The sequence below is a fragment of the Gambusia affinis genome, linkage group LG04, assembly GCF_019740435.1.
Source record: "Gambusia affinis linkage group LG04, SWU_Gaff_1.0, whole genome shotgun sequence".
In the NCBI taxonomy this organism is placed as follows: domain Eukaryota; kingdom Metazoa; phylum Chordata; class Actinopteri; order Cyprinodontiformes; family Poeciliidae; genus Gambusia; species Gambusia affinis.
The window spans coordinates 3,782,840-3,804,234 of NC_057871.1; the positions used below are offsets into that span (position 1 = coordinate 3,782,840).

At 37.3% G+C, this 21,395-nt stretch overlaps 2 protein-coding genes across 4 annotated transcripts in view; both read left to right on the forward strand.

Annotated features, from left to right (window-relative positions):
• smad1 (SMAD family member 1) lies at positions 1-21,175 on the forward strand. Of its 3 annotated transcripts, none has more exons than XM_044114663.1 (8): positions 1-143; positions 7,557-8,091; positions 10,200-10,274; positions 13,595-13,858; positions 13,944-14,060; positions 16,407-16,628; positions 16,721-16,977; positions 18,189-21,175. In XM_044114663.1, the coding sequence occupies exons 2-8, from the start codon at positions 7,692-7,694 to the stop codon at positions 18,330-18,332; spliced, it is 1,479 nt and encodes a 492-aa protein (XP_043970598.1). In that variant the 5' UTR covers positions 1-143; positions 7,557-7,691; the 3' UTR covers positions 18,333-21,175. The 3 variants fall into 3 exon arrangements, with proteins under 3 accessions (XP_043970598.1, XP_043970599.1, XP_043970600.1); XM_044114665.1 differs by having other exon boundaries at positions 7-143; positions 7,724-8,091; XM_044114664.1 differs by lacking the exon at positions 10,200-10,274.
• mmaa (metabolism of cobalamin associated A) overlaps positions 16,933-21,395 on the forward strand; it is a 14,562-nt gene continuing 10,099 nt past the window's right edge. The window contains exon 1 of the mRNA XM_044114666.1: positions 16,933-17,000. The gene's annotated coding sequence lies outside the window, so the exon portion shown is untranslated. The remainder of the gene's footprint in view (positions 17,001-21,395) is intronic.

Below are 21,395 nucleotides of genomic sequence, written 5' to 3' on the forward strand. Positions count from 1 at the left end.
GCGTGATACTGGCGCTCAGCAGAGAGTGAGGCGGCCTGCCGACTCTCTGACGCCAGGTCGAGCTGCAGACTCAACTGAGGCGGTGGGAGCGCTGAGTAGGGGCCGCATACAGACCCAGCGCCGGGGCGACAAGGACAGGAAAGGTAGCGTAAAACTTTTATTCATTTATATTAAAACACAAACGCAACGTTTCTTCATCTAGGTTTTCTTCTTGGTAAACTCTGCGCGGCTTCGTTTCTGAGAAAGTAGATCCAAACGGTCAGCTCCTCTCAGCTGTGTGTCAATTGGAAAGCTTCAAACTTTTCTTCTTCCTTTTTGGCTCACATTGTCACTCTAGAGCCATATTTAGCTATGTTTTTACCAAAACTGTTGCCTTTTAGCCTCCTGAAAACTTTAATTTTGTGGTCTTATTGTAAAATATATATCGATTCAGTTCTGATTCCACTGTTAACTTGATTTAAGTTTTTATCTTTGGCAATGTTTATTCGGACCCATTCCAAGTACAAACTAAACGTGAAGCTCTAAAAGAACAATTGGGAATAAATGCATGTTGAGTTACACCATGTGAATATATTGGTGGTGTTATTGTGTCACACATCTACTTTCTTCATATCCAAAATGACAATTTATCTGAGTTACTTATAAATATGTGCTAAAAAGGCTCTAAAAATTAAAGAATGTGTCATCAAACTGATGTGGTAATGTTTCATTTATGATTATTTAAATAGTATGAACACTTGGGATGAATGACTGAACTAAGCCATGTCTCGGTGACAAATGTAAGATCACTGATTCATCCTCTGAGGTTCTGATGTTATGCAAACCTTGAGTAAAAATATCCCAATTTTAGGGTATCATCATATTTACACAGATTAAAACACAAGTGCATAATGTTATCTAATTGCTTTTATTTAAAACATAAAAGCAACAATTAATACCACTTCTGCAAACGTAATGAAATATATTGATTACTACAGTTATAATAATGCCATGTATTGATTAATTGATTACATTTTGACACAAAATTATAGGTAGCAATATACAAGATACTCACCTGTTAAGAGTTTTATGTTCAGAATATTACACCTTTTTTGCTTCTGCTCTATATGGAGTAACAATCAAGTATACAAGCTAATATAAGCAGATAAATTATCACGAGTAGAGCCTGCAGTTGGTTGTTTAGCAGAAATAGTTTCAAACACCTAATAAAGTTGATGGTTGGCCCTAGATTTTTATTCTGATTTTATGCTATTTGAGTTTAACACCAAGAAAATAAATAGGTAAACACAAGTCAAACTTCATATTTCCTAATTTTTTTGCAAACAAAAAAATTGGGTGCATTTTAGGCAAAATATAAAATTAACAGCCAACACATAATAACTTATAAATAAAAAAATTTCACAAAGAAAGCCCAAAAGACTCAGAATGAGCATTTTTCCACGGCCAAAAGATTAAAGGTTAATAATAATATGGGTAATTATTAGATTTTTTCTGTCAGTCTTGTCATTCATGAAATCCTTCAAAAATATTCCTCCTCTTATGCATCTCTTCATAATTTTCCCACTGTTATCATTATTATTTTTGTACATTCAGATCTCCTAAGACCTTTTCTGGGACTTTACATCATAGGACATATTTTGTTGTGTTGCTGTATCCGTGAATTCATATATCTTTGCAAGAGAACGGAGGAAAACAAAATGAGGGACCTACAGCAGCTAAGCCTAGATCTGCTGACATTATTGAGGATGACATATCAGATTACCCCAAAGGACAGGAATTTGTCCTTGTTCATGCTACTGTTCCAGTTGGATCATTGTTCTGCTTTTTCCAGCATGGGAGCATTTTTAGCGCTTTGTGAGACTTGTTTCTTTGAAAAATTAGACGTGATTGTTGTAATCTTTTCACTTTATATCTGTGCATGGTAACATCTATCAAAAAAATCTGCTGAGAACAATGCTAAACCAATGCCAAGTTGCAGAGCTTCTTGTATGTCTGCTTGATGTGGATATGGTACACTGGATGTGTCGGGGCGAGGTGTCCTCTCTAACATAACACTGAGTGCCAAGCGTGTTTGACATGGCAGTTTGAAAACCCATGTGTTTGCTAGTTATGTCTGCCATGGTCATGTGTGGACAGCTGTGTCTGGGATGTAAAGAATCTGATTCCAGTCAGGCAAAATATGATTTACCTCCAAACAACACAGAAAAACATAGTGGTTTGCTTTTGTTCTTTGTTTGAAGAGACACGATGGCTTTATTTCATCTTTACCGACCCTCGTTCTATGTTTGTGTTCATGTCTGTCAGGAAGAGTGACCCTAGTGGCTAAAATGAGCCTCTTGGGTCAATGCCATGTCTAGTCAGGGAGGGCAACACCTCCTGTCTGTCTGTGGTTATTTCCAAGCCCTGCTCTTAGACTGCCGTATTGACTCGAGTGGCTATGTCAAGAATCTGCATCTGCTACTGCATGGCTGCTTGTCTGCAAGGGATGGCTTCCATAGAATCATATGAGGTATTTACTGCCACTTTGTATGGTTGTTTTTTTCTTTTAAACAATCTAAAATCTTCGTTTTAAACTCATTTAGTGTACACCTGATCGTCTGGTGGACAATTGTCGACCAAAGTTGCAACATTTGTTACATTTTCAGATGGTGCAGTTCACTTTCACATTGCACTGTGACAAATGAACCAAACCCTTTGAAAAACTTGTTTTGCCCCTGTTGTGGCCATTTATGCTAAGTTTTTGTAGTTTATAATTTCTACCAATTTAGCTTGTTCTTTGGGTTGTTAGAATATGTTTAAATTAATTTAGAACCAAAATTTGTAATTAATTTTTATATTTGGAATTGTTTAGATTACGTGGCTAATTGTTAGACCCTCCCATTAATTTGTGTAATTAAGAACACACCGGGTGCTTTGTGGAGGAAGTTTGTTTGGCAAATGTCTGGTGTGGACGGGAGGTTTTGTAGAATGATTTTTTGACCACTTTTTCCTACAAAAAAAACTTTTTCCATATATTCAAACCACTTTGTTGTATCGTCAAACATTAAAGTGAGATTATTTTTCGTTTTGACTAAGCTACAAGATGTTTTTAGTTATTAATTTGTCTATACTTTTGCATTAAATAAATCAATACAAAAGTGCGTTCAAATCCGAAAACTTTCCTGTTACCCACCACGGCCTTTATTGGAAATTTTGGTTTTTTGGAACAAAAGGCTGCGACAGCCCCCTTGCCTGGGGTGGTGCTACACCAAGAACCACTGAAGGAAACGACATGAAAACTTTAAAGAAGACACTGAGCGCAATTTCCGTATTCACGAAATGTAAACAGACATGGAGTTGTGTCAGAATTTAGGGGGTGTAGACTTACTCTGTAGTTAATGGGGAAAGACCACAAGCCATTTCTCCCAGTTGTGCTACACTCATATGTTTGTCAGTTCTTTATGTTCTTCCAGACTAGAATTTGTAGATTTTGTAAGGGAAGGAAAAGCATACTAGCTTTCATTTAACCAGCTGACCAGCAGTGTGCAGCAACAGGTGGTGCTACTCTCCTCCACACAGCCGGACAAACTCACATCACCTCAAAAAAATAGTTTAAGGTGTAGAAATGATGTCAAATCTTAGTTATGCCATAAAGTTTGTTAAATGTCTGATAAATAATGTAGCTTCTTCATAATGCCCCGTCCCTAGGGAGGGTCCAGAGAGCATCATTACTGCCTCCTCATTCTACACAGCGCAGGCTTAAATTGATTAACAGATATCGGAGCGGTGCAAAGTGATCCATGTGGCTAGTGTAGTGGCTAACAGCTCGTACCAGGTGGGTCAAACCCCTCGTCTTCCTGTGTCGCATGATCCCACTCTGTGCTCCCATTATCTCCAGTCTCTGTCCAGTGGACTAATTGATGACCATAACATGCTACCGCTAAACTAATAGAGAAGCTCTGCGCTTGGGCTTGACTGGGGGGGAATGTCAGGAGAGTTTTTTTATAGGCCTGTTGTGTAAATGATTGTGAGTGTTTCAGGTTTTATAGGGACGAGAGCAGCTCCATAGTCACTGCTGGCATCTGTTGGCTCTTCATTGGCTAGGAGGAAGTTTAAAGCTCCATGGCAACATATAGGAATTACTTCAATATAAGGAGTTAATTTAAAGGCTTAATTATGATATTTACTATTTTGTCTGACTGAAAACTAAATATAGCATATGAACATATTGATCACTTATTAAAGTATTAATCATTAATTTTAATGCTAATAATGTTTGTTCCATAATGCTCCTGAAAATATGGTTTTTAAAGTTTATTGATTGAAGATTAACCATTTTCACTTTTTTATGAAATGATTTGCTTTTGTTTTATGGTTCACTTTTATTCAGACCTACTAAACTCATATTTAATACAATTACCATAGAATATCTGTGGAAGGAGTTCAGTGACTGAAAAGATGAACAAAACTTATTTTAAAAAAAAGAACAATGTCAAAATGTGTGCACAGTATGTTTATCTCTACAATCAAAATTAGTATTTTTATTTAAGAAAAATATAGCATCTAATATTTTGAATATTGATTCAAAACTAAATATTAGTAAAATATTTGAGAATAAAGAAATGTTGTCAGTCACTCCTTGATGCGGGACCAAGATGTTTACTTGGCTACAAAAACTAAAACTGTATGAAATTTTTTTTAAATGTATTAAGAAACAGTTATTGCACTCCAACAGTCTTTTGTGCCACGAATATTGCACACACTGACATCACAGTGAGAATATATTCACCATATATTGTGCATTCCTGTGTGCTGGGATGTATTAAAAAATTTGACATTTGTCAGACTAGATGCTCCAGTCAGCTTAAATGGTTAGTAAAACTTTGATGTTTCATCACAAATTGGATTTCTAATCACAGCCAAACAAACCGAGCAGTTTCCTGTAAAGTAGACACAAGAATGTTACATCAGAGATCTGGTGTTACTCTTCAGAAAACACAAATTGTATTGGAATTTATCAACCAATAGTTCTGAAATAAAAAAATAAATAAATAAATCAACCAAATGTAGAGGACTCTACATTGGCACCATTGTACTTTGACTATCCCTGATGAAGCAGTAGAAGAACATTGTCCTAACGTGCAGCACAGTGCCTCATCAGGCTCTCTGAATGCGCTTGTAGTGAGACAAGCAGTCAGATATGATTGACTGTCAGCGATGGAAACATCCAGGAAACATGGCCTCCAGCTGCAGCTGAATCATAGCAAAAGATTGTGTTAGTTCTCTTCCAGATGTTACAGTCCAAACTTCCATATGAGAGTTATTTCTAATTTGCAAATATATTCAAATGCATTTTCCACATAATTTTTCTTGCTAAAGCCACAAACGTTAATGTATTTTCCTGGGATTTTATATAACGGAACAACACAAAGTAATGCATAATTGTGAAGTTAAAGATTTATTGTTTTTATTCATGTTTTTTTTTTTTATTCATCCCACTGATAGCCTTAAATAAATTCTGGGGCAACTTATTGTTTTGAGAAGTGAAGTAAAAACTGCTGGAATGTAAATATTGCACATACGGATAAAGTGATGGTAGCAATTTAATCCTTTGTGCAGCTGTAATATAAATACAGCTGTTCTATGAAGGTCTCAGTGGTTTGTTACAGAGCTTTAGTAACAAACAGAGTCATGCAAAACACTGTAAAATGTGCACATCCCCCTGAAAACCCAATATAGTGATGACATCATCATGTTATGGGGATGACTTTCATTAGCAGGGATAAAGAAGGCTGATCAAAGTTGGTAAGAAGTTGGATGAAGCTAAATACAGGGAGGAATGAGCAGAAATGTGTGAACGTGTGCAAAGCTAGGAGAGAAAACTTTAAAAGACTTGAAACTTTCCAGGGAAAGTTGGTTCCACAAAGTATTGACTCTGAATAGAATCAAAGTTTTATTTGTTAAAAATAAAAAAAGCCATTTAATTTTTCAACCCTGCACTATTTTATATTGAATTCTGTGGTTATTACTTATACTTTTGCAAAACATGTTTCTAGTTCAGCTTGCAGGTTATTAAGCATTTGTTTACATCAGACTGCATAATATTGAGTATTACAAACAGTGATGACAAAGATGGGATGGATTATCCCATAAGCTGCATCACCAGAAATAACTGCAGCGTGGTCTTAAATATGTATCGGTTCTGTACAGGCTGTTGACCTACTGTCAGATGCTGATGCATCCTCACTTAGTGCCAATTTTCTGGTCAGCAGTTCATTGGATTCAGGACATTTATCCAGAGCCAAACCTCAAATATGACTGAATTTTTCTGCCTAATTTTATTCTGACAATAAAAAAAAAGAGAGAAGGCAAATAGAGCAGAAAGTTTTCAATGCCGTTTAGATTTTCCTTCTAAAAACTGGAAGGTGTGGACCTTCTGGGTATTTAATTACCCCGTTGGAACCCACTGAATGGGCCCTTTTATTCAGGGGTCCACATGTCACATCCCTTTAATTGTCACACAAACACATGGTTGGTGTTTACAGGTTATGTAATTTACTAAATTAAAGCTAATCTGTTTGTTAAATAAACAGATTACTTGTCGAATGCTTGGTGGTTTTACAAGCCTGCAAAATATTGAAGTCACAACAGATTAAGGTTGAAATGATTAATCGCATTAATCACAATGAATCAGTTATTGAAATGATTATCAACTAATTTAGTAATTGATTAGTTGTTGATTGAAGTAAAATGGTCAGTTAGAATGACATATAGCCAAAACTCTTATTGCATTTAAGATAAATAAAAACTGAACGTGTTCTACCCAGAACACCTTATGTGACAGTTTTTGCTTCACCTGGTTCTGTTAAAAAAATCTCCTGTTAATCACCTTTTGCTATTCATTTATGAATCAGAAAATAATAACTAACAAATTAGTCCTAGTCTGTATTGATGTTAAATCCAGCAGAGCTGTCTGAGCTTTTCACATGTTGATATTAGAAGTATTTTATTTTGGCAGCAGACACATTCTTTGCTACAAATAATCAACCACACACTAACTTTTAGGCTCTTTAAAAAATAGTTTATTTGTAATTTTTATGCATTTCTAATGTTGTATAAAATAATCTGAAGCAGTCAAATGAAAAATCTGCAGAAAGTGCCAGTGTTTTTATCTGATTAATTATCAGAAGAATAATCAATAGATTAATCAATAGCTAGAGTAATTGTTAGTAGCAGCCTTACAGTGGATATAACTGTGTAGTGGAACAACAACAGGTGCTGAGCATGAAATACCTCAGTAACCTCATTCTGCAGGTTGTGGAGGTTGCAGCATGCAGACTTCTTCCTGTAAGTGACATTAGTAATTGGTAGTAATGTGACAAGTCATGTGGACAGGAAGAATGTCAGGCTGATGTTCACAGAGCAGTGCCACTTTCCCAGAACTCATGACTGACAGGTGTGGCTGCAGCAGTCACTTTTAACTTTACCTTTCTGCTGTAGAAAAGAAAAACTACAGGATTTATTTATTTATCTTTCAATTTACAGCTTCATTATAAAACCTTTTTGTTTTCTTGCAGGACCTTGGAAACTTGGAAAGTACTTGCGGAAAAAAAAAAGAAATCCAAGAATCAGATAGTCCGTCCCTCTTTTCTAGCTGATTCAGCTGATTCTGCTGCTTCTTTTGGTGACTTCAGGAGGGAAAATTAGTCACCATGAATGTTACTTCGCTCTTCTCCTTCACCAGCCCGGCCGTCAAACGGCTTCTGGGCTGGAAGCAGGGCGATGAAGAGGAGAAGTGGGCGGAAAAAGCTGTGGATGCTCTGGTTAAGAAACTGAAAAAGAAGAAGGGAGCCATGGAGGAGCTGGAGCGGGCGCTCAGCTGCCCGGGTCAGCCCAGTAACTGCGTGACCATCCCTCGCTCGCTGGACGGACGGCTGCAGGTGTCCCACAGAAAGGGTCTGCCACATGTCATTTACTGCCGGGTGTGGCGCTGGCCTGACCTGCAGTCCCACCACGAGCTGAAGGCGCTGGAATGCTGCGAGTATCCCTTCGGCTCCAAACAGAAGGATGTGTGCATCAACCCATACCACTACAAGAGAGTGGACAGTCCAGGTGAGAAATATCAGTCTCAAGGCAACGGCTGAATTACAGTATTTTGGTTTTGTCACTTTTTACTCCCCAACAAGTTTCGACACAAAAGCAAAAAATATACAGGAAGGTTTTTTTTTAATTATTATTATTCAATAGGGGAGAACCAATTTCAGTTTCCTGGTCGATCGCAGATTATCGATCGTTAAAAAGCCTGTACCTGCTGGTTCCAATTTTGGTTGATACCAAATGTTTTTGGCTGAAATGTCAAAAAATGTCTTCTCTAATATAGAAAAACAGTTGCTGAGTTGGCAACAGTGGGGAGACTGTTGTTAACTGAAAAGGTGCAGACAGGACTTGGTGCCTTTCTCAGAGCAGAGCAGAAGAGGACAGTTGTTGATTTTTAGACCTTTGCTGAGGTTGATAAAACCTGGGGATAAGATCGGCCAATCAGCGTTCCCCCAAAATGAAGGAAATCAACCCAACCCTATGATTCATTATAAAGTACTAGATGTTTTTAGAAATTAAGCATTGGTGATTGGAATCCATATGTCTACTACCATCTAGCAGAAAATAAGAGCAACAAAAATCTACTTATGTGATTTTTATATAACTTTTCCTTTAATTTCCATTTAGATAACTTTAGTCGGTGCTCAGGTAGTTTACTGTTCTGTTTTAAGCTGTTTTTGTTGAGAAATGTAATGACAAAAATTATAAATCAGCAAGTTTCTTCATACTTTGCTTCAAATGAGCGAGTCAGATTTATCAGCTTTTAAAGTGATGTTCCTTTTCTGTTTCTTTTCTCTGGACTTTGGCTCTTTTATCCCGTATTTTCAGTCCAGTACAGCATATCGTACTGCCTAAAAATAAAAATGACTCTTAAGTGGAAGACAGAATATTGTCATTGTATGAGTCACTTATATTAAATGACATCAAGTCTCTGGTGTTGAAAGAAGGCGTTGGTATTGTTGAGAAGCGCCCTGTATGATGAGAACATAACATCTCCTAGCAGGCAGCTTTCTTTTGTTCCTCCAATAAGTGAGTACAATTAACTCAACTTAAATCACATCAAGTCCCCTCAAGCGCACTGCTCTGGTGTGCGCGTTCCTCTACTTTCTCACCGTTTCACCCAGGGTTACTACCAGGTGTGTAGTAACAGGATCTGGGCTGGAGGTGAGCAGCCGTCAACAGAAAGAAAATGTTCCTGTAGACCCTCAGCTGCTAAAGGAAAGTTCAGCCCCAAACCTTTGGTGCTCCGAGCTAAAAATGTCTAATTGTAATAACATTTAACTGCAGCATATATGGAGAGCCAAACATGACACAATGCAGTTAAGTCAAAATAACCCAAAACTGATATTTATACATGTGGAACTAAAACTTAAGTCTAATTTGTTCATCCAAGTAATATATATTAATTAAGATAATAATGATATGACTTAAAGTATTTTTTATTTATATTTGAAATTGTATTGATATTTTTACTTAATGACTGTGCTGAAGGCAAGGCAGTTTATTTGTATAGCACATTTTCACCAACTAGGCAACTCAAGGACGTTTTCATGATTAGGAAAAAGGAAAATAAAACAACAAACAAAAAAAAAACATGACATTGCAGTGGCAATGTAAAGGAAATGATGACAGGTTGAAAGATCGACTACAGTTTATGATGTTACGGTTATTAACTGAAGGCATCTCTAAGCAAATGGGTTCTTAGCATCGATTTAAAGGAACTGTGTTTCAGCAGTTTTGCAGTTCTCTGGAAATTTTGTCCAGATTAGAGGAGCATAGAAACTGAATGCTGCTTCTCCATGTTTCAGTTCGACTAAAGATAAACGCATGGATGAGTATTCTTAATATCTTGTTGAGAAGTACATGATCTCATGAATTTATTTTTATCTCTCCATCTAATGACTCCAATTTTCCCAGAGGTCCTAGAAAAGTAGAGTTCACCTCTCTGCGATATTTTGATTTTTAAAACAGTTTGCTTTAAAGTCACTGTGCGGTTTAATCAGTCAGATATTATTAGGGTTTATTTAGTGAGACACGGATGAATAGAAATTATTTCATAATGTCCTTCATAACACTTCCTGAATCAGTGACCATCTCTCCTATGGTCTTTTTAATGTCTACAGTCTCAGATCAATACAGCCATGCCCTCCAGCACTATCAGCAGCAGGAGCAGCAACAGCAACTTTATACCCCATCAGGTAAAACATAGGCTACTTCTGCTTCACATACCTGATGACAATGGTATAGAATGGTGCCATTCTATGTTAGATTCTTGATGAACATTGGCTGTTGTAGTTGTTATTTTGTAAGTTTTGTTTTTAGAACTTGGTTTATGTGCACCTCTTCAAAGGTTTGGTTTACAGGTATCGTGTGAATTAGATTTTGGTTAAGGTTGGAAAAGGAATGTATTGGTAATGGTTAGTGTAGTGTGATACTTGAGAAGGTCAAGTATCACACTAAGTACAGAATGCTGGTTCTGTTCTGAAGATTACTTTGGAATCTCTGGAGGCGCAAAGAAAGATTTTTCATAAAAATCAAGAAGTGCAGAAAAAATGTATTCCATATAGAGAATCTTTTTTAAAAATTGATTTTAAAATGTGTGTAAGTATTACGTCTTTGCCGGTTCTATATTGCATCACCGGTCCACTCTGCAACCGTGTGGATTTTGAGTAATTCTTTGATTTTTTGGGGGGAATTTTTTGATTTTGTTTTAGAAAAAATCCGACAGCTAAGCTAACCTAATACTGGTAATTTGTTACGGTGTTTTATGCACAAACCTATTTTTGTTTAAATGTAAACTTATGGGATTTGATACAGTATGCAGCCTTGTAAAGTTGTTTTAAATAAATAAATTTACAGTCCTTTCCTCTTCTCAGTCATCGATTAATAGAAGAATTGTTTTCTGAATTGAATTGTGAGCCTAAAAATCTAAATAAAATTGATTGAAAGATTTGCATATGTACAGAAAACCCTCAGCTACTTCATCATCAGACTTTTATACAACAGCAGTGTCTTCAGTCAGGGGCTTCTTCGGAGCCACTGTAATACAGACTGCTGCAGAAAATCCTCTGTGCCTGTAGCCATCAGCATCTATAGCAACTTTTTAAGGAAAATTACATGATTTTTAGTAACATTTCATTTCTCTTTGGAATTAACAATGTAGTTTTGAATTGAGTTGTAATTGATTAGGCAGTTGATGCAGTTACTAGAATGAATTGAAGTCAATATGAGGTTGTAATATGGGTAAAAATGTGTGTGTGTGTGTGGGCGTGTTCTTTGATGTGTTTTTGGAGCAGGAAATTCCTTGTCAGGGAGAACGGGGGCTTTGTTATACGCACGCTTCATATTGTAGACCCCTTCTTCTGCACACATTGACACAAAGGCACACATGCTCATTCGCTTACACACAGTCTAGAAAGACTCACCAGATCTCTCTTGCTCTCACACACACCCATACACCCGCCCGCACACACACACGCACACACACACACACTTGATTCTTGATTGCATGAGGGTTTTGTGAGGATGGCTGGAACAGGAAGAGAGTCGCTCACACACAAAGGGAGGAAAGACTCGCTGCCTGCCTTGCACACGTTTAGTTTTAGCGGCGGGTAGCTCAGGGGATTCAACTCCAGACTACTTGTCTGTTCACGCCCCCCATCTCACACACACTCTAGCAAACACACACCTCACCAACCTCCTCTCGCTGCTTGAACATCAATTTTTAACCTTTAAAATAACTTCTCCTCTGATGTATCAGCCTCATATAAAATGTCAGCTCCAGCTTTTTGAATCTACTCAGGTATTTATAGACGCAAGCGGAGCGTATCACTGTGGTTTCCGCTGCACCTGAATAGCCATCAGCCGGGATATTTACCCCAAGTGATGAATTCCACAAGAATGTCATCTCGCACCATCTTTCAGGGCAGAAACCTGAGAGTCGGAGCCAAATACTGCTGGCTCAGACCAACTGCCTGGAAGCTGACATTTGAAAAATGCAGCGACATCTGCACTCAGAATGTTAAATCATGGAGAGCAGCAGAAAGACGTTAGGGTTTAATCATGTGATTGTAAGTCACGTCTGTTGTTAACTGATTACTTGTGTTTTTATAATCCGGATCTTCTTCACTTCTGAGACACAAAACAAAGGCGATTAAGAGTGATTAAAAATATTAAACCTCCCGCACTTTTTTGCCGATTTTGTCATTTAACAAAATGAAGGGGGATGGAAAGGAAACACTTATTTTCTACAAGTAAAAATCTGAAAAAATGTGCCTGGAATTTCATATCAGCCTCTCTCAGCTCCCATTGGCCAAACTGAATATCTGCTAATCCGCAGCTACCAAAGGTACTTTTGGAGGAGCTGTAGTCATAACACAAATATGACTTTTATGAAAAAGCTGCACAAAGAGGACTCTTATTATATATTTAATGTCTGGAGAAAAACTGGTGCTGCACACTGAACACAGTCTGCAAGTTGAAACAGTCTCCATCTACTCTGGCTGAGCCGAGTGTGCAAAGCAGATGGAGATGTACCCCAAAAGATACACAGCTTTTACCAAGCAAATGCATGTTGCACTTTTCTGACTTTTAATTTCTACATTTCTAAAAATAAGATGTAATCTATTTCTTCAATCTAAAAATTACAAGCTACCTTATGTTGGACTGTCACTCAAATTCTCAATGAAATCTATTTAAAGGTGCATTCACATCAGCCATGTTTAGTTCTCGTTTATCAAACTCCAGTTCGTTTGCCAGAAAGTCCAGTTCATTTGGGGAGGTGTGATCGATGCGTAATAAAAATGATGCAGAGCAAAAAAGCGAACTCTGCTCTGCTAAAAAGCTGGGTTTCGGTTCAGTTGAAGTGAACTCCAGTGCAGTTTTGATGCATATCTGAATGCAAAGCAGATTGGAGATTGATCCAAAAGTAGGAAGTGGACTACAACGTGGGGCATTCGGGGTAAAAACAGGCAAAACAAATGTTTTGTGTCTAGCGCTAGAGGGAGAAACAACTCTTGGCCTTCTGCCAGTGAAAAATGTAAACTCCTACAGCCACTAAAAGCCGAGTCTGCCAGACTAAATGGTGGTGAAAACACTAATGCTGACGCTAAGTTTGAGGTACAACACGACAAAATAAGGGAAAATTAAAGTGTTACGAATACAGCAAGACTGTTGAAATATTCTGTGTCTGATTGTAACGACGTGCATGTTTTCTTGTATTTGTGGAGTCTTTTCATTTACTAGGTTACTGAACCCGCAGCTTATTGATCTGATTTGATCTGGTCAGCACCAACACAGTGGTCAGTGTTAGTGCTGACCAATGTTAGAATGGTGGCATCAATGTTCATTTATGAAAAAAATTAAACAATACACTGAAGAGGAAAATGTTATGCCTTGTTATTGTAAATTTTTTCCAAACAGTTGGAGTTTTATGGAGCTTTTTATTTGTAGACAGATTGTCGGCCAACATTATGTCATCATCAGTGCACAAACTGAAGTATTATTTTTCTTCTTTCAGTGTTGCCTCCTGTTTTGGTACCGAGGAACAGCGAGTTCAATGCCAAGCACACGATGCTGCCTCGCTTCCGCAACCCGCTTCAGCAGAACGAGCCGCACATGCCCCAGAACGCCACCTTCCCAGAATCCTTCACTCAGGCAAACACTGTTCCTTTCCCTCATTCTCCGGGAAACGGCTTCCCAAGCTCACCCGGAAGCGGCAGCAGCACCACCTTCCCTCACTCGCCATCCAGCTCCGATCCGGGAAGTCCGTTCCAGATGCCTGGTAGGAGCGTTGAGTCTCCGTTTCCTCCACAATGTGCCACAGTTTCACTTTTTACATCATTCTGGGCCTTTTTTTTCTCATGTAGAGACCCCCCCTCCTGCTTACATGCCCCCTGAGGAGCAGATGACGCAGGACTGTCCTCAGCCAATGGACATCAACCTCATGGCTCCACCTTTGCCTACAGAGACAAACAACCGGGCAGGTAATGATGTGCTCACACATCCTTATGATGTGCAGGGCTCATACATCGTTAATGAAAATATTTATTTATTACCTCTACTTTAATAGCTTGGTGCAATAATCGTTTATCTTAGCTTAGTGGTTTTAATTTTCCACATAATAAAAATAAACTGAGTTTGTTTAAGCTGTTAGATATTTATGTCTATCGGCAATGAAACAACATTTTGAGTAGGTTAAATTAAAAATATTCATTACTGTAAGTACTTCTTAAACCTCTCTATTAATAATATTAAGAAATATCACTATCTTTAATATTGATCATCAGAATGGACATTATTGAGCTCATTTTAATTTATCATGCAATTAATTGATTCATTGCTTATTGATATGCAGTTAAAGCCATACAGACTTTTGCCAAAGAAGACTGCAATAAATTTTTTTATTATCATCATAACAAATACCACAAAATATCTTAAGTAAACTAAAGTTTATATCACCCACCCCAAATAGGTTAATGTTTAATTGAAGCCAGTGGAAAATAAATCTTTACCTGAGTCATGTTTTACTGTTTTAGTTTATGCCCCCGATTATGAAAATAATCACTGATTTACATTATGAAGCTTGTTAACAAACTTTTCATGGTCTTAATCTTTTAGCACACAAGATTAGGAAACATTGAGGAGTTTGTTTTGAATTAAATCTGACTCACCACAGACAGGGCAGGGAGTGTATTAAAACCTTTGTCTGAACTTTTATCTCCTTTTTATGGCCCATAAAGTACATTATTTGTACTTCTGTATCATCATTCTCTTAAAGCTCACAGATTTGTCTTCGTCCGGTTGCAGCAGTAGCAGGAAGAGGCACTGAAAGTTTTGTTAGCTGGTAACGAGAGGTCGGAGGTGTGTTAATGTTTCTCTTTTTTTTTTTCTTTTCCACAAGCTGCATCCTGTAGAGGGGAGCAGGTTTCTATTGTAGATCAGCTCTGGGAAGGAGAAAGACAAAACACACCTGCCAGCCAGTGCCACACTGCAGAGGACGTTTGGGGGGTGGGAGGATGTTGCACCTAGATAAACATGATTTATTCTTCTTTCCATATGGGGAGGTCATCCTGGAAAGGCCCAGAACGCAACAGGATCACAACACAAAACACAGGCTGCACCTTTTACAGTGCAGCAAGAATGACAAAGCTACTCATTAGCTTTTGAAACTTTCATTTCTATTTTCGGGCTTTTTAAAGAGTCAGATTCATTGTGATAAACTGATAATTCAGATAATTGTAAAGTAATCTAGTAATATGATTAATTTCTAAATGGAGTGTGCTGGCTCTAAAAATACAATTTGTTGAAAGAACAACAAATTCAGAGCAGTAATTAACACAAAACTGGACAAAAACTATATACTTTTTGCATTTATGATTTAAAAAAAGACCTAAGCAAACATGTTCTACCCAGGACTCCTCAAATCACTTAGTTTTAGCTGAACCCGGTTTAAATTCTGTGAAAAAAGAATTTAATGAGCATCTTTTTAATTATTAATTATTAAAACTCTAATTATTAATTGGTCAACAGATCAGCTCCACACCGTATTGAAGTTGGGTTGCACATCAACATGTGTTACAAGTATTATTGTAGCTGCAGATTCATCCTTTGCTACAAATGTTCCAGCATACTACTAAAATAATGTTATAGTATATTAGGCAATAAAATATTTATTTTCTTTTTTTAAAAAGGAACTAAATTATATTCATTTGTATTTTCCAGTGTATTTGTAAAATTTTATAAAAAAGCTTAAGTGTTTAAAAAATCCACAGAATGTACCAATTCTTTTTTCCCCTAATTAATTGATTATCAGAATAATCAATGGAATAATTGATGACTAAAAGTCATCAACTAAGACCATTAGTTGCAGCACTAATGGTCTTAAACTTCTGATCATCTAACAAACAGTCTTTGTGAAGTTCTGATTCTTTTGATCCAAAAGTGAAAAATATGAATTCTGGAAATTGTTCAACTGGTCTTTTTATCAGAAGTATTTCTCTAGCTGCGTTTCCGTTATAAATGTGCGCAAAACTTGTGTTAAAAACACAGAATTTAACAATTGTGGCATTTCCATTTAATAAGAAACAACCCCTGACCCACTTCTTGTCGTCCTCTTCATCTTTTCCGCATGTAGTAATATCCCGTTGTCATTCTAAAGTCAATGGAATCAGATCTTCTGAAATATTCCTGAAAAAGTTTGGAATAATTATGTGGATGAGCTGGAATTAAAAACAATCTTTCCAGCTCAGTGACGTCTCTCTCCCTCTGTGTCTGGCGGTTCTCTGACCTCGGCTCCCTCCACTGACCCTCTCCTTGCGCTTCCTGTGCAGATGTGCAGCCGGTGGCCTACGAGGAACCAAAGCACTGGTGCTCCATTGTTTACTATGAGCTGAACAATCGCGTTGGCGAGGCCTTTCAGGCTTCCTCCACCAGCGTTCTCGTCGACGGCTTCACAGATCCCTCCAACAACCGCAACCGCTTCTGCCTCGGTCTGCTCTCCAACGTCAACCGCAACTCCACCATCGAGAACACCCGGCGGCACATTGGGAAAGGTGAGCCATCTGAACAATGAGCTCATCATTCAGCTGTACCACAGTGCTGGTGCTTTTTGGAATTAAAAAGCCCGTTATCACGTTTCTGTCAGGCGTTCACCTGTATTACGTTGGAGGGGAGGTGTACGCAGAGTGCCTGAGCGACAGCAGTATCTTCGTCCAGAGTCGTAACTGTAACTACCATCATAACTTCCACCCCACAACTGTGTGCAAGATTCCCAGCAGATGTAGCCTGAAGATCTTCAACAACCAGGAGTTTGCCGAGCTGTTGGCCCAGTCCGTTAACCACGGTTTCGAGGCCGTCTATGAGCTCACCAAGATGTGTACCATCCGGATGAGCTTCGTTAAGGTAATCTGCTGTAGAAGTTCTTCGGAAAAAGACAAGTTCTGGTAAAACATTTGATCAATAAAACATTAAAGAATTGAATATGAGGGATGATTTCAGACTTTTGTAATCTTTTATATGGGACTAAGAAATACATTGATTTTACTGATTAATCAAATTTTCTGTTTTGAAGATTTAATTTTTGGAAAATCTGGATTTTTTTTCACTAATTCAGTTCTTGAGTTTCCATTCTTCACAGTGAGGTTTGCTCACCCACAGCAGCCATCTTGTTTGACAGTTGAGTTTCACAGCTTCCATTTATTTACCCTTTAATCCAGGTCAGCTCACAGAAGCAATAATTGAAATGAAAATAAGGTCTTTAAGATACTTTTTGTCTTGCATACAAAAGGTTGATTGACAGCACTAAGAACTTACCCCTGGCTCTGATTGGTTGTTTTTGACTGGGAGCTGTACATTTCAACAGATCATAATAGTATCACTAAAAGAAGGTGGAGAAGCTTAATTTTATTATTTTTTTTCTCAGATTATCCGTCTCATACCAAACTGTCACAAGAACATGGTGACACTTTTAACAAATATGTAAAAAACAGATATTTTTAAATTCTATAAAAGATATATATAATATACATTTATAATATATACCAGCTTCAATGGAGAAAAATTGTAATGGCATGCTGAAGGTGGACTGTTAGAAACACCAGGAGCTTCTTAAAGAGGCAAAATTCTTTTAAGTCATATTTCATATATAAAACTGAAGGTAACATTCTTCATTGTTCTATTAAATGCCGCTATGAACCTGTAAATTACATAATCCTGCCCCTTTAACAGTCGAGACTGGAGTGGACGTTCACCTTCCAGCAGGACAACAACTCTATCATACAACCAGAGCTAAATTGACATGGCTTACATGAAGACATGTTCGTTTCTTAAAATGACCTAGTCAAAGTCAAATCCTTTGTAGCAGTACTTAAAGATTAATGTTTATAGCAGATCTCTGTGACCTGATTGAGCTTGAGATGTTTTACACAGCAGATGTGCAAAACTGCTAGAGACGCACCTCAAAAGACTTGCAGCTGTCTCTGGAGAGAAAATAAGCAAATATGAATCTTGGTGTAAAGTGACAAAATGTGAAGAAGTTGAAGGGAGATGAATGTTTTTAAGAGATGCTTTCTGAACAGTTCTACTTTGAGATCTAATAGAATCCTGCCTTTCAGGGCTGGGGAGCGGAGTACCACCGTCAAGATGTCACCAGCACGCCCTGCTGGATTGAGATCCACCTGCACGGTCCGTTGCAGTGGCTGGATAAAGTGCTGACCCAGATGGGTTCCCCCCACAACCCCATTTCCTCTGTCTCCTAGGCTCCTGTAACCCCAGTCTCCTCAGCCACTTGGCTGTCCGCACCCCAGCATCTTGGTCCAAGTAGCGAGAATAGCAGCTAACTGGTCCCAGACTGGTTTGTAGTCCAGCCATTGGTCTGTAACTGATGGGAGTCCAAGCTGATCTGGGACCAGTAAGGATAGGTGGACTGTTACATGGTGTTTCTACTTGAAGGACATCCAAGTTGAACACATGAACAGGTTGGGAGAGGAGGAAACAACGTGAGTGTGACACACTGAAGATACTTGATCTTTGTGACCAACTGTAATAATTGAGGCAAACAACTCCTCTGGTATCTTCCTACTACAAGTGCTTTCTTCATTGTTCTGTTATTCTAACTGAAATCTAGTTTGCATTTCAATATTCCCTTAAAAATACAGCTGTATTTGTGTTACTATGACAGTGTGTGGGACATTCCAAGTCATCAAATTTGCAGTTTTCTGATGTTTTCTGTCTGAATAAGTGGAATTGGCATCAAATGTACAAACACTGCAAAAACACAGAATCTTATCAAGTGGTTTTGGTCTAGTGAAACTATCTAGGTACACTTGAAGCAAGACTATTTCAGTAAAAAACAGAAGCTTGTTTTACGTCATAATTTTCTTTAAAAAATGATAGTTCCACTGGCAGATTATTTATCTTATAATATGGAATAAATGTCTTGTTAGTGAAATAATCTGCCAGTGGATCTTTTTTAAATCAATGTTAAGAAACTATTGGCTTAAACCAAGCTCCTAAATCTAAGTTAGTTTTGTCACATTTCAAGTGTACTAACATATTTGTTCTTGAAGGTGGACAAAAATACTTGGTAAAATCTTGTCTTTTTGCTGTGCAGAGTACAGTGGTTGATATTTTCAGTAAATGAATCGATGTTATGCCATCAGAAATCATAAATAGTCACACAAGGACAAAATGAGGGGTTTAAAAGTGCAAAGTGTCTGGTTGTGTGTGGAGCATGGGACTTGAACAGCATTTCACAAGATAAACACTAAAACTTTCATTGTCATCTTGTTACACTTTTTGTTTACTGTGTAGATGTTTTCACCATTAGAATATGTGCTATCTGGTTTTGCAGAGCATCTTTTGGTTAGTGTGGCTGAACATGACATGAAGTTGAGACAAAACACAAGAGTAAGTTTTCAGCCTACAGCAGAATGGTGTCTGATGTTAGAGCACTGGGGATTGACACCATCATTCAAAGATTTTGGAAACACTTCATGATCCATTTTATCTGTTAAATATAAAGTTCCATCCTGCAGCATTTTACCCTTCTGGTACTGAGAGTAATTACATAAACACTATTAATGAGGACTAATAATGTTTCATTTTTCATAAAATGTCTTTTACACTCTCCCTGCAACTTACAGGTTACTTTAATGAAGTTTACAGATTTAATGCTCTGAATCAAAGATTAGAAATTAAACCACAAAAGTATTTTTGGAATTTACAAGTTACTTTCCAGTAACTCTTCTGTACCTCCAGGGTTTCTTTCTTTGAATTTACAGGTTACTTACTGTTTACTCTTTTAAAACTCTTTTCTGAAATTCAAAAAGTACTTTTGAAACTCAAGGGTTTTGTTACTGGAACGTACAGGTAACTTTCTGGAGCCTACAGGATACTTCCTAAGTTCTTAAAAGTTACTTTTAAAGAATTTGTAGGTCATTTTTGAGAGCTGAAAATGTATTTCTGAAATATACAAGTAAGATTTCCTGAAATTTATGTTGCTTTCTGATACATGTTGAAAAGTAACATGAAAGTCTCAGAAATCCCATTATTGCTTAAGAAAAAACGTAAAAGAATACACTTTAAATGTTAGCAACGCAACCTGCTGGTTCTGAAAATATCCTAAAAGTTTCAAGAAAGTAACTTGTAATTATTTTAGGAAAGTACAGCTTGTGTTAAATATCCCTGCTAGTTTCTTTGTTACTTCGAGAGAGGCATGAACCTTCTTTAGATGCTTCAAATATTTATTTTCTGGTTCCCCCTGTTTTTACCCGTTCTGAGCATGATTTGTGCTTCTACTATGTCAACACGGGACTGATTGTCACAAAGACACTGCAGCAAATTCTTAATTTTAACCAAAATATCTACTGAATTTATTTGGATGCAATAGCTGAAATTTATGTTTGAAAGCGCTTTTTGTTTCCACCCACCTGTTTCATCTTGTTACATTATTTACACATTTTTATGGAATTCTTAGTCCGTCTATTTTCATTTTTAACTCACCCGTTACTCCTCCTTCAATACCATATGGTCCCAACTGTTTATTTTTATGTGGTTTTGTTCTGAACGCTGGTTTTTAAAGCTGTTTTTACACATGAACTTGCATCAATTTTCTTCATCATTTGACTTCAAGTTTCAATAAAACCTGTAGGAATATTTGTTTTGCTTTCAAACACTTTTGAAAGGTAGTGTAAATATTCAGTGACTGCTCATTCTCTTATTAAAGTGACTGAACAAAGTGTATTAAAATAATGTTTAAGGGAAAATGTTGAGCATTCAGATTTTAATCAGTAACTTGAGAAAAATATGCCAGTTACTGTCCTATTGTTTTTTATTAAATGCAGATTTTGCTATTTGTTTCTTTCTTGCTTTTAGCAATCCTCTTTGAACTGAACTGATTTACTCATAACATTCTTTTTTTTTTTTTGAACGTGTTTTGGTTTGTCTGCACTTTCACATTTTTGCCTCATTGTTGTTTTCTTTTTTTTTTTTTCTTTTTTTTTCTGTTTTGCTCTGTAAAACTCCCAGAAAAGCAGTTTTATTCCATGAATATCAAGTCTCTACTGGAAGATTGAATAAAATTGTTTCATTAATCACAAAACCGGTTTCCTCTTTGGATGTGTCAAAATTTTTCTGGGCAAACTTTCAGAAGTTGAAAGCTTTATGTGTCTGCCTTACAAATAAGCATTATGTTTGTATGAAGGTTGAAGTCCACTTTGGCTACCAATACTGTATCTGGTGTAAATGTGTGAATATTCCTTTGTCCAGATGGGTCAGTATGAGTAGAAAGGCACTGAAAGTTAAGATTGTTAGGGACTGGA